Source organism: Megalops cyprinoides, chromosome 8 (assembly GCF_013368585.1).
Source record: "Megalops cyprinoides isolate fMegCyp1 chromosome 8, fMegCyp1.pri, whole genome shotgun sequence".
NCBI classification, from domain to species: domain Eukaryota; kingdom Metazoa; phylum Chordata; class Actinopteri; order Elopiformes; family Megalopidae; genus Megalops; species Megalops cyprinoides.
The window spans coordinates 39,483,825-39,496,649 of NC_050590.1; the positions used below are offsets into that span (position 1 = coordinate 39,483,825).

Sequence of the window (12,825 nt, forward strand, 5' to 3'; positions counted from 1 at the left end):
CGACACACGGGAGTCTGCGGTACCTCTATTGAATCTAGTCCCAGGGACTTAAACAATAGCTCACCATCCCAGCCTATTCTTCAATTGTTTCCGAAAGGAATGTTTAGTCAGACAGCCAGGGCTTGCTTTTAACCCAAGTTGGTATCGGTCGTGGCCATGGTTGGAGTATTCTGTGAAGCTAAGATGCATGCTTTTGCTTCCCATGCCGTAAATTTGCCGGGTTGAACAATAGAAACATCGTTTTCACCAAGACTGGGTTCAAGAATTGTAAAGCGGCATTAGAAAAAGAGAGGGGATTCCAAAAGCATGCATCTAGCCATTACCATTTGAACGCTGCACATAAATCGGCAGAAATGGAGCACAGAATTGGATCTGGTGAAACCATATCTTGTAGTAATTGAGAAAAACAGCATTAATGATCTTAATGATTGGCTGTAGCAGATGACCTATCATCAACAAACATTGGCAGACAAGTCATGTTCAAACACCCTCAGCAGAATGCAACATGAAGCGGAATTTGAACCAGAAACCATTCAATTCCCTATCTGAGATACTACCACCCCTTTGTGATATGCTGTAAAAAGAAAATTACGCATTGGTGAATAAAAATTGCCCACCCAAAACTGATTGCCCCCCCAATTGGGGAAATCTAGAACTGGGCCTGGTTGTTCTGTTGTCCCCTTAAAAAAACACAACACAGGAATGGGATGGGACAGGAGTCATTCTTCCGGGATTGGGACGGGACAGGTTTTTTTTTATTCTGTCATGGGATCGGGACGGGACAGGAATATTTTTGTGGGAGTGATTTGGGACAGGAGTGAAAATCCACTCCCGTGTCACCCTCTAGTACTGGTAGAATTTCTATAGAAGATGTCTGTGGAGATCTTGCTTCTAGACTAAGCTACAACAAATTTCTCCTTCAGAACATCACACCTACCCTTATCCATGTCATTAGTTTCAGTGTGAACTATGGCTGCTGGATCCCCCCCTGTTCTGGCCAGGAGCTTGTCCACACACTGTGCCTCCTACATGGGCATCAGGCAAGCAACACACTGTATGAAATTACCTTACATATGTACATGGTATACTGTGTCAATCCCCAAAACCATCAAGTTCCCTTTCTAAGAAGATATGGCCTCCTGGGTGATCCAGCTCATATCAGTCCCCCTACCCTCATAACTGAAGCACAGATCCCTTTTATACTGGGATTGTAATTGCTTGGAAACAACCATTTCTGAAGATTTTGCCCTATGTAATATACACGCCGTTAGTTATGATTACAGCCTAGAGTTAATGGTTTCTCCTTAGCTGCTTCAAAGACTTGCATTCCCCATCTGTGCCTTTGTAACCTCTGATTAGTTTCCTAAAGATGTAGTATCCACTTCCTGGATTCCTCAGGCCAGTTAGTTGGACCTTCAAAGATATTTCTTCATATCACTCAACCAGCTGACAACCATAGCGTATAAAGCTATCCAGAACATTTCCACCCTGAAATAGTCAATCTGCAACTGTCCAACTGTCCTATTGCACTGTCCACAGATTATGTCCACCCAGCTATGCCACAGCTAACTTTCTGTGAAGAGTGGTGTTACTCAGACAAAAATACAGAGTCTACAGTGCAAACACACCAGTGAAAACCGAACAGGAAATCCCCATTTAGTTGATTGCGAGTAGTTCAGATGATGTCTAACAGTATCTTACCAGTAATTTTGCTTGGTATCTAACTTAAGATTCTTCTTGAAGATGGGATTTGCTCTTGACAGAGGAAGAAACCAGAAAGCTGCCAGGTTAAAGACCGGTACCCAGAATGCGTAAATATAAGCGTAAGCCCTCTGATAGCCCTCTGGTTACATACATCCATTTATACAGCTGGTATACAGCTGGATGTTTTACTGAAGCGGTTCAGGTTAGACACCTTTGACTCAAACTGGAAACTTCTGCATGACTAGTCCTGACCTTTAGCTTTGTACCATGGAACACAGGTACTGACAATCACAGCATTCTCTGTTAGGAGATCTTACCCCAGAGATCAGATCCGAATGGAATGTGTTTGTACAGTTATGTTAACATATTATTTTTGTCTATATCATGAAGGTTGGTCTACTTGGTCACTGAGGGTAATTTAGTGATCAAGCATGAACACAGAAGCAGTTTTGTCTTTGTTGTGTGTTTTGACAGTGAGGAAGCAACTAGGATACGGATGACAGTCTGGAAGATTCACTCATGCCTGCACCACCCAGTTCTTCACCTATCTTTGGGCTGTGTGATTTGTTGTCTCTGTGTACAGCTGATCTTTTATTGTTGCAGTATGTCTGAGTCTCAAACTGTTTTTCCAGCTTGGGGCTTCTTAGACATGATTATCATTCCGGATCATCATGCCATGCTACTCCCAAAATTTTTGGGCTGGAAATGCATTTTTTTGCTTAGTGTATCAATTTTCCAAAAACATTTTTTCTTTTACCTGAACTGAAATCTCCAATGTTGTCACAGAGAAAAATACAGTTTAATCTCAATTACATTGGCTTAATTTAAGAAATCTACCTAACCCAATTGTGATGTGGAATCCATTCCTGATTAATGCATTTGTCTATCTAAATGTATTTTTTTAGGTAAAAGCAAAGAGGCTGAGATCAAGAGGATAAACAAAGAGCTGGCCAATATTCGTTCCAAGTTTAAAGGTAAGAAAGTAGTTAGTTTTTACAGCTCTGTAATGAAAATGCGTTACACTCCTGTAAGTTCTTCAAACCTGGAAAAATGTCATTGGATATACAGTATTTTATACCATTTTTAAAGGAAAACTATTTTTGGTTTAGCTCTTTGTGATGCTCTCCTTGTCCTTTAGAATCTTAGAGACTGTAGACTGCTGAATGCTGACTTTCTTGGTTTCTTATTAGGACTAGAAGGCAGTGCCTATCACAGCCAAAGTGTCTTCTTCCTGACATTTTGACTGACGTAAACTAGTGAAACATACTTCACATGCTAGATCTTGTGGTGGTAAATTCCAGATACAGGATGTAAAAATCTAAATGCCTTTTCACTTTCTGCATTATTGCATGTTCCATTATCAATAATTCTTCTTCTGTATGAGATTAGTTGCATGTGATTATATTTATTATTGACCTTTAATAAAAATGTGTATTGCAGTGAGACTGTGTAGAGGATCAAATATAAAAAAATCACCTGTCCATACATGAGAGGAAGGGAACTAGGGAAAAGGTCAGTGGAGCTGCAGAGAGCAATGTAGATTGTGAAGACGATGAGTCAGCAGTTCAGGCAGGAAGTGGAATTTGGCTCATCAGCAGATGATCTCCTTGGGATTCTCCTGCAGGGTCTGTGGGAGCATTCAGTGGGTGACACTGGCAGACCAGCGCTCAGTGGTGTGTGGTATCTAATGTATTCTAATGTTTATCTGAACAGGAAAATCCCTCATTTCAAAAAAAGCTGCAGGAGTGCAGTTTTTTCAGTGCAGCATTTGAGTGGAGAAAATAGTGTGCCCTGTCAGTGCCATTAAGTGTTACAAGAACAAACTGCAATTACAAGCAGTTTTGAAAAGTTTGACACCCCCCTGCCGTGGTAGAAATGTCCACTCCAGCTTCATATACAATATATAATATGCTAACAAAAAATTATATTTCTCCTAACATGATGACGTTGTTTACTGTTGCTGATAGTTCAACCATAGTGAACATGTCTCACATTAGCTAAGATTATGTTCCATCCATTTCCAATTTGAACACTTCTTTGCTACAGTTGCTAAACTATGCCCTCCCTGAAGTATTTATACTTAAAATGGCTATGCTATAGGGTAGAGAGAGAAAATTTCAGACATCAAGGAGGAAAATACACTACTAACTATACAAAGAGAACAATCAAAGTTTCAAGTACATAGATCAATGTACATAGATTTATTTAACGTTAGAATCCCATCTCTGCAAAAAAACTTTTTGGGCACTTTTTGAGCATATCCTTACTATCAGTCCACATTAAATAAAAACAATGTTTTGAAAATGATGCACCATTGAGTGTAAAGCACATGAGATAAATTATCTTACAGTAGCTTTAGCTTTAGTTTAATATTACCCCCTGCATATGTACACCTCCTGACTGCTGTTCCCAATGGCTCCATTTGTGTTGTAGGAGACAAGGCCTTGGATGGCTACAGTAAGAAGAAGTATGTCTGCAAACTGCTGTTCATCTTTCTGCTGGGACATGACATCGACTTTGGCCACATGGAGGCTGTAAATTTGCTCAGCTCCAACAAGTACACCGAAAAGCAGATAGTGAGTGGAAGATGTGGCACATGCGAGTCTCAATATGCCTTTGTGTGTGTGTGTCTGTGTGTGTTTGTGTGACTGGTGTGTGTGTTTGACTTTGTCAGTCTTCATCTCTATGCCTGCTTTTATCAATATGTTTTTCCTGCAATCTGAATTTCTCAAAGATAACAACTGTATTACCTGAGGTTTCCAATTGCCAGTCTGCATATGGGGAGCTGTAAGAGATTATCCATCTCTTCATCTATTTATATATCTGTCTCTCTAGTTAGCCATCTCTAATGGCTGTCTAACTAGCTTGTGAAGTCAGTGGCTGTTTAGTTCAAATAACAATTGTTCTCACGCGTAGTTAGCAATAGTCTCACAGAAATTACAAAAACACAGTAAAAACACAGTACAAGGAATACCAAATACAAAAATACAAAACATATAGGTTCAAAAAGAGTCTGGGAATGACGTCAATGTCTGTTATCATGTGATCTTAAGGGTTTGTCATTCTGACTGCCTGATCTGATGTAAGATCTAATGCTAATGGTGTACCATTTAAGGAGACAATGTGATAATGATTATGAATTTCAGATGTTCCATTGTAAAATAGCATATATACCTGTATAGTTTTGTCAGAACTAGGTTGAAGGTGATCAAAGGAAAAGGTGTGCATCGTAAAAACATTGAGAGAATTTTTGAAGTAGAAACACAAGTTTCTCGTTGGCATAGAAGTCCATTCAGGCATTCTCTATGTCATTGTTTATATTATTGATGTAAATAATAAATAGTAGTGCGCTAATGATTTATCCCTGTGGTACGCCTGAAGTTAACCTTTATTATTATGTGGTAAAGATAGTATTTCAGCTGGACCAGGAGATTTTTTTTTTTTTTACATCAAATAGATTTCAAATCTTTACAGACTTCAGAGATGGTAAAAGATGACAGAGCCTTGCTTTTAACTGTACTTTTAAAATTATGATCCATATTAAATAATATGCCAGTTTTCACAGTGCTAGTGGTGGTTACTTTGTTATGTTATTGGCATTTAGCAGATGCTCTTATCCAAAGCGACTTATATCGGTTACAGCTTTTCTTTTTTAATTTTACAGCGTTACCTAGGGCTGTGCGATATGACAAAAATCTCATATCCCGATATAGGTCATTTCATATCTCGATAACGATACATATCACAATATAGCACATTTCCTGTAAATTCAATGAATAAATAGTTTATATAAAAATGACCACATGGAAAGGCCTATTTCTTATTACATTTTGAATTATATACTCGACAAATAAAAGGTACTTACTCACATTTGATTATTTTTTTCCTTTTATTTACAACCTTTGTGCAAATTTTCAGTTTATGCCTCGTTTCCATATGGTTCTGTGTACGTATGCGAGTCAACAAGAAGTCCATTCATTCCTATGGGAACCTCCGTGATCTCCGATGTGTTTGCGAAACTCCTCCTTCCATTTTTTAAGGTCCAGAATTTGCCTTTGAGTGCGTTGAAAAAATTAACTATTGCTGCGGATTTTGGAGAGACCGTATGCACTGTGTGCCAGGAAGTTAATGGCATTGGAAAAACGAATTAGGTAACGGGCCATTTCCTTCAATTCAGCTGCTTGACTAGTGATCGAAGTTAAATAAAAGTGAGAGTTCATTAAACATATTTTGAAGAAAGAATTTGCGCAATCAGGCAACCTTTTGCATCGACATAAACACTGCTTTAACCAATAATCTTAAGACATACAGATCATCTTTATCACTTTGATATGAAAACTTTATCTCCCTCCCATTCTACCGATGTGATTTCCTTCCATTATATTGCTGCTCATTTGACATATAAATAGAGGTTGCTTCACCGTTGCATTCATTCCATGATGACACTGACATGAATGAGAGTAACATTTTGATCCATCTCCTTTTCCTTGCATTGAAAACTAGAGGGAATATTGCATGTATTATACTGAAGTACGGACACCAAACAAAACTGTGGAAACGAGGCGTAACCCTTTCGTGCGTACAGTCACACTGGTGTGATTTGCCGTTTAGTGTGTAGACTAAAACCGGTGTGATTAAATCACTAGACTGGAAAAATTCTAGCTAATTTTAGCTTTGAGGAAACAGCGATTTAACGTTAAAAATATAACAAATGCTAACTGAAAACTATGAGAAGCTTAATAACGCTACTGAAAACATAACGAACCATGTAGGCCTAATGTAACATGCACTACATAGCATAAAAATAAGGGCGTGCTCACACTAGGCTGGTTGCTTTGTACCGTGCCCGAGCACGATTGTTTCCCCTCCCCACTCCCCCGATGGCCTGCACTCACATTGCGCTTAACGTTCCGGGCCCGAGCACACTTACATCATCACGATGCAACTTTTTGTGTTGAAGAAAAGCGCTCTTGCACAGCACAATGGAGTTCATGTATGGCGTCAGATTTCTATGGCATCAGATGTATGTCAAAAGTCGCGAGCACAGGAAACATACTAGCGAGTGTGTAAAACATTCTCGCGAGCGCGGGAAACATGGTGCGAGCATATAAAACATTCTCGCGCACAAAGCAGCCACCACGCGTGAGAGAATTTCTGCTTGCCGAGCGCTGGAGGGCATACGCGCTCTGGCGGGTTAACTCTGCTCGCACGAATCGACCTGAGTTTTGACAATTTGGGGGCGGAAACCAAGGGAGTCACTGGCCCTCTTATGATTGGTCACTTTCAATGCAGTCACACCCACATGACCTTGAACCTTGCTTCCGTTAACTGAACAACAGGCAGACACTGTTTGGCCAGAGGCTTGTTATTTTACATTTACATTTAAATTTTACATTTACATTTAGCAGACGCTTTTATCCAAAGCGACGTAAAAAAGTGCAAATAGTAGGCAAAGAACAGGCACAAGGGCAAGATGTGTACAGGTCATACAATGCAGATAGTGCTGAAGCTGAGCACAAGGTCAGTGTAGCGAGACAGAGCTAATCTGATCTGAGGTTACATATCAAATACAGTCCCCGGGACAATAAAGTGCTGCTATACTACCTAGGAAAAACGTGCTACAAATAAGTAAAAATCTGTAAAAATCTTCTTATACGTGCAGCATGATTAAATGAAAATCGCAGCATTGCATAAACGATGCTAACTGGCTGGGGAGCTAACGTTATCTATCTAGCGATAGATTTGACAAACATAGGTAGCTTGTTAGCTAACTAGCTATCTGAATGATTGTTGAAGACTAGCTAATTAAACAGGTTGGCTGCTTCCTTTATGATATTCTGACTAAGTCCCTGACAACAGCAAGGCTTACATGCTTCCAACTAACAAGATCAAACGTCAAAACAGCACAATGAGTGCCTGAGTAAAGGCGGTAACAAGAAAACAAAAACACAAAAAACACACAGTAATGCCAACAGCATTGGTCCAGATGGGGAGCTGAAAGATGACAGCAGACAGGAGTTGGGAAGTGAGTGGTTAGGGTGGAGGAGGCGATTGTGTGATAGGTCAGTCCAGGTAGAGTCTGAAGAGATGTGTCTTCAGACTACGTCTGAAGAATTGGAGTGATGGAGCTGTCTGTAGCGGGCCAGGGAGTTCGTTCCACCACTGGAGAGCGATGTAGGAGAAACGTTGTTGCCTTGCAGAGCGAGAACCTCCCGCTCTGTCAGTGCGAGGAGCAAGACGTCCAGTTGCTGCTGAGTGTAGGGGCCCTGCAGGTATGTAGGGCTGGATGAGGTCTTGGAGATTGGTAGGGGCTGTCCTGTTGACTGCAGAGAAGGCGAGGGTCAGCCTTTTGAATCTGATCCTGGCTGTGACAAGAAGCCAGTGGAGGGATTTAAGCAGGGGAGTAACATGGGAGAATTTGGGGAGGTTGAAGATTAGTCAGGCAGCTGCATTCTGAATGAGCTGCATATGCTGGGTACTGCAGGCTGGGAGGCCTGCGAGGAGAGCGCTGCAGTAGTCCAGGAGAGAGAGCACTGTGGCCTGGACAAGGAGCTGCGTGGTGTATGTTGTCAGGAATGGATGAATCCTCCTGATGTTGTGAAGGAGGAATCGGCAGCCCCGTGATGTGCAAGCAATGTACTCCTTGAAGTCTAGGTTGCTGTTGAGGATGACGCCCAAGCTCTTTGCTGATCGAGAGGATGGTATTGTGGTGCCATCGACGGTGATGGAGAGGTCTTGCAAGGGGGAAGGGCTGGCTGGGATGAAGAGTAGTTCTGTTTTCTTGAGGTACAGCTTCAGATAAATGGATGTCATCCATTTGGAGATGTCAGCCAGGAATGCGGAAATCCTTTCGTTGACCTGAGTGGTAGAGGGAGGGAAAGAGAAAAAGAGTTGCATGTCATCAGTGTAACAGTGATAGGAGAAACTGTGTGATTTTATAACTGAGCGAAATGAGTTGATGCAAATTGAGAAAAGTAGGGGTCCCAGTACTGAACCCTGTGGGATTTTTTTAGTGAGAGGGGTGGGTGCAGAGGTGGAACCTTTCCAGTAGATCTGGGAGGATCTAGCAGTCAGGTAGGACTTGATTCAAGAGAGGGCGGTCCCAGAGATGCCCATCTCTGACAGCTTTGAGATTAGCATTTGGTGGTTGACTGTGTCAAAAGCAGAAAGATCAATGAGGATGAGGATGGATCACAGGTTGGAGGCTCTAGCGGTACAGAGAGCTTCTGTCACTGCCAGGAGTGTGGTTTCTGTTGAGTGGCCAGCTCTGAAACCTGACCGGTGGGGGTCTAGGAGATTGTTCCTGAGAAGAAAAGGGGACAGTTGGTTAAGTACTGTACGTTCCAGGGTTTTGGATAGAAATGAGAAGAGAAATACCGGTCAGTAGTTCATAACATCTGATGGATCAGTGGATGGTTTCTTCAGGAGTGGAGTAACCAGAGCTTTCTTGATTTCTGTGGGGACAATACTAGAGATTAGTGAGGTGTTGATAATTGAAAAAAGAAATGGGGTGGTCTCATAGGATATAGATTGGAGCAGAGGGGATGGGGTCCAGAAGGCAGGTAGTGGCATGGTGGTCTGAGATGAGTTGAAGCACATCCAAATCATTTAGCGGCATTAAAGAGGACAGGTGGTTGATGCAGTTGGTTGTGGTGGTCAAGGGTGTTGTTTAGGGAGCGAGGGAGTCCCGGATGCTGGTCACCTTTTCCTCAAAGTGAACCCTAAAATCATTGGCAGAGAGGAGAGAGGGGGAGGGAGGAGGAGGAGGGGAGAGGAGGGTGGAGAAGGTGGAAAAAAGTTTTCATGGGTTAGTTATGTTAGCGTTAATTTTGCATTGGAAGAATGACGACTTAGCTGATGTTGTTGCAGTTCTGAATGCTGTTAGCAGAGAGTGATAGGTAGCCAGATCCACAGAGGATCTGGATTTCCTCCACTTCCTCTCTGCAGCTCGCAGCACAGTCCTGTCTGAGCGGAGGGAGTCAGTCAGCTATGGACAGGAGGGTGACAATTGTGATGGCCTGGAGACAGTAGGGCAGAGTGCATCTAAGGATTGAGAAGGACATGTGTTAAAGACTGATGTAGTAGACTCAGCAAGCATGCTGGAGAAGGAGGGAAGGGGAGGGTGGTTAGAGAGAACAGTGGAAGTGAACGTGGAGTGGGAGAGAGTGTGGAAGTTTCTCCTGAAAGTGGAGGTGGGGGGGTCAGTAGGGGGGTTGAGGGTGGAGGGGAGAGTGAGGGAGAATGATACAAAATAGTCATCCGATACATGGAGGGGAGTCACCGTGAGGCAGGTTGTGGCACAGCTTCTGGTGAACACAAGGTCTAGCTGGTTGCTGGCCTTGTGGGTCGCAGGTGATGGCAAGAGGTTGAGGGTGAAGGACTGGAGGAGGGAGATTATGCTGGCCATCGAGGAGGTCTCAGATTGAATATTGAAGTCTCCCAGTAGAGTCAGTGGGGTGTCATCAGGGAGGGAGCTCAGAAGAGTGTCGAGCTTGTCAACGAAGAGGCCGAGGGAACCTGGAGGACAGTAAAGAACAACAATGGTGAGCTTTAGAGGATCAGATGCATACAGATATGGCATGGAATTCAAAGGAGTTAATGGAGAGAGTATGGAGGGGCAGGGGGGAGTATTTCCAGGATGGGGAGATAAGCAGGACCATGCCCCCTACTCTGCCTGAGGCCCGTGGAGTGTGAGAAGTAGTAGTATCAGGAGGACAGGGCAGCAGGGGTGGCGGTGTTGTCCGGGGAAATCCAGGTCTCAGTGAGTGCCAGGAACTGGAGTGACATGGTCTCACCATAGGCCTTGATGAATTCTGCCTTTTGAACTGATGACTGGCAATTTCATAGCCCACCCACCACTGAGAGCACCTCGGAGGAGGACAGAGGAGGATAGACCAAGTTAGCCAGGTTGTGTTTACGGGAGTTGTATCTCCTGGAATGAGAGGAGGAGTGGACAAGGATAGGAAGGCGGCACATGGTGTAATGAGTAAAGGGTCTGGTGATAGGAGAGTGAGGAGATGAGACAGGAAAACGCTGATAAAATTGCTGTGAGGAAATGCCGGCGAGGCTGCCGTACTGGCAGCCTCTGGGTTAAACTAAATACCTGTGATGCTAATTAGCTTGATCAAACAAAGCACAAACGGCTGGTAACAGCTGAGCACAGGTGATACTAATCGATGATTAACACCAAAATAGAACGAAACTGGTCACTGCAAACACAAAGTTAATTACAACTACAGCTGACAAACAGCTATCAACAATTATGAAAGTGATACACTTATCCGTGTCCTATACGAATATACTGCAACGCCGACTAGATGCACAAGTACAGAACGCTGCAGTTCTCTAATTCAAGCATAGACAAGGTCGAATATATATTCTATCCTAGAGTTTAAAAAAAATTAAAGTACCGGGAGTAGAGTAATCGTGACAGGATACATATGTTGGGAACATCCTGAAAATAAGAAAAGCTAGTTACCTAATATCACAAGAAAAAGATAACAGTGCCCCTTACATAAGCTAGAAAGATAGCGCACAGAGTGTCATCTTTGACAGCAAAGTTGATTAATATGTAACTGTTAAGGGGAGTGAGCAGAAGCCACATTAATCACATATGCCTAAAACAACAGGCATAGCCTATATCAGATTAAAAGTAATTAATGGGTCTACAGGAATTTCTTCCACACTGTGTAATCCATGCCCTAGGAGGCTTTCCAAAATTCCTACAGGGATGTTAATAAATATGACATTGTTTTTTGAAGTGTGAACTGCATAATTTGTAAACCGTATGACATTGCTTTGCATAGTGCTATTGTAATTACAGTGTATCATGAATGGTCTATTGATGTTTACTTACTGAATATTCCAGCTCTTACGCTGATCCTTCCTCTCTCCCAGGGCTACTTGTTTATTTCCGTGCTAGTCAACTCCAACAGCGATCTCATCCGCCTCATCAACAATGCCATTAAGAACGACTTGTCCAGCAGGAACCCCACCTTCATGAACATTGCCCTGCACTGCATTGCCAACGTAGGCAGCCGTGAGATGGCTGAGGCTTTTGCTGCTGACATCCCTCGTATTCTTGTAGCTGGGTAAGCTCTGTCTAGGCTTGTTGGATGATAGACTATCAACTGTTTACCTTCATAACAGGAGGAGGAGGAGTGTTATATAATGGTGGATTAGTGATATGTAAGGCATGCTGCTCATTTGAGCTAGGCTCTTACTTCGGTTTACATCAAGATGTATCATTGTTCTGTAAGTAGCCCCAATTTCTAAGGAAATTAAAATGTAATTTGTATTCAAGTATTAATCCTGAATGTAAAATACATTGCATAGTATGGCTTAGTGCAGCTTAAGACTCAGTAGACATAATAGCATCTTAAAATGCCTCCCTACCATCGGTCATGTGTTATTTATGATTAAAGTCTGAATTTGCTCAAAAAGCAATTGTGAAATCACACAGGACAACAGGAGTGGGAGTGCTGTGGCCTGGTCAGCTCCAGCAGTGACCTGGTCCTCATTAGCCAGCCTGCGAGTCAGCTTACTAGGAGGAAGCTGAACCTCCTACCTGCCGTTGAAAGAAAGTTTTGTCCAAACCAAGTACTTGTGTGTTTGCTTAATGTACTTTGTATCATTGAATCAAAGTTTATTTGTTATAGCAATTTTTGTTGAGACTGTCACAAAGCACTGTACATGGGGCATAATAGATCATAGTAGAGAAAGACTCAAAAAAAACAGAAAACCCAGACCAATTTGGTGAAAACTGAAAGATTATTCCCTGACCCCAGGAAAAGACGGACGAGTGAAGGGACAGTGTGGTTGACAGAGGATGCTTTGGTGGTGCTGCGCAGTTTATTTTTATCCAACAGTAAATGGGGCAGACACTTCCTTGGTTTTACAATGCGGCAGTCTACAATATAGTTAATGACAGTCTATCAAAATAATGGTCCAGGCCCGGCGCTATCTGGGTGCTTAGGGGTCCATTGCACCCCCAGACCGATCTCAGTGCACCCCCAGACGGATCTCAGTGCACCCCCAGTTGTCTCCTTATATCCCAATGTCTACATGGTATTTATGACTTTTTGTGCATCCCCGTGGATTGCAATTGCACCCCTCCTGGGC

The 12,825-nt window shown here is 42.6% G+C and overlaps 1 protein-coding gene across 1 annotated transcript in view; it reads left to right on the forward strand.

Annotated features, from left to right (window-relative positions):
* LOC118781581 (AP-2 complex subunit alpha-2-like) overlaps positions 1-12,825 on the forward strand; it is a 56,571-nt gene that overhangs the window by 11,736 nt on the left and 32,010 nt on the right. Inside the window, 3 exon segments of the mRNA XM_036534544.1 lie at positions 2,610-2,678; positions 4,138-4,280; positions 11,602-11,795. Coding sequence (XP_036390437.1) covers positions 2,610-2,678; positions 4,138-4,280; positions 11,602-11,795 — 406 coding nt within the window.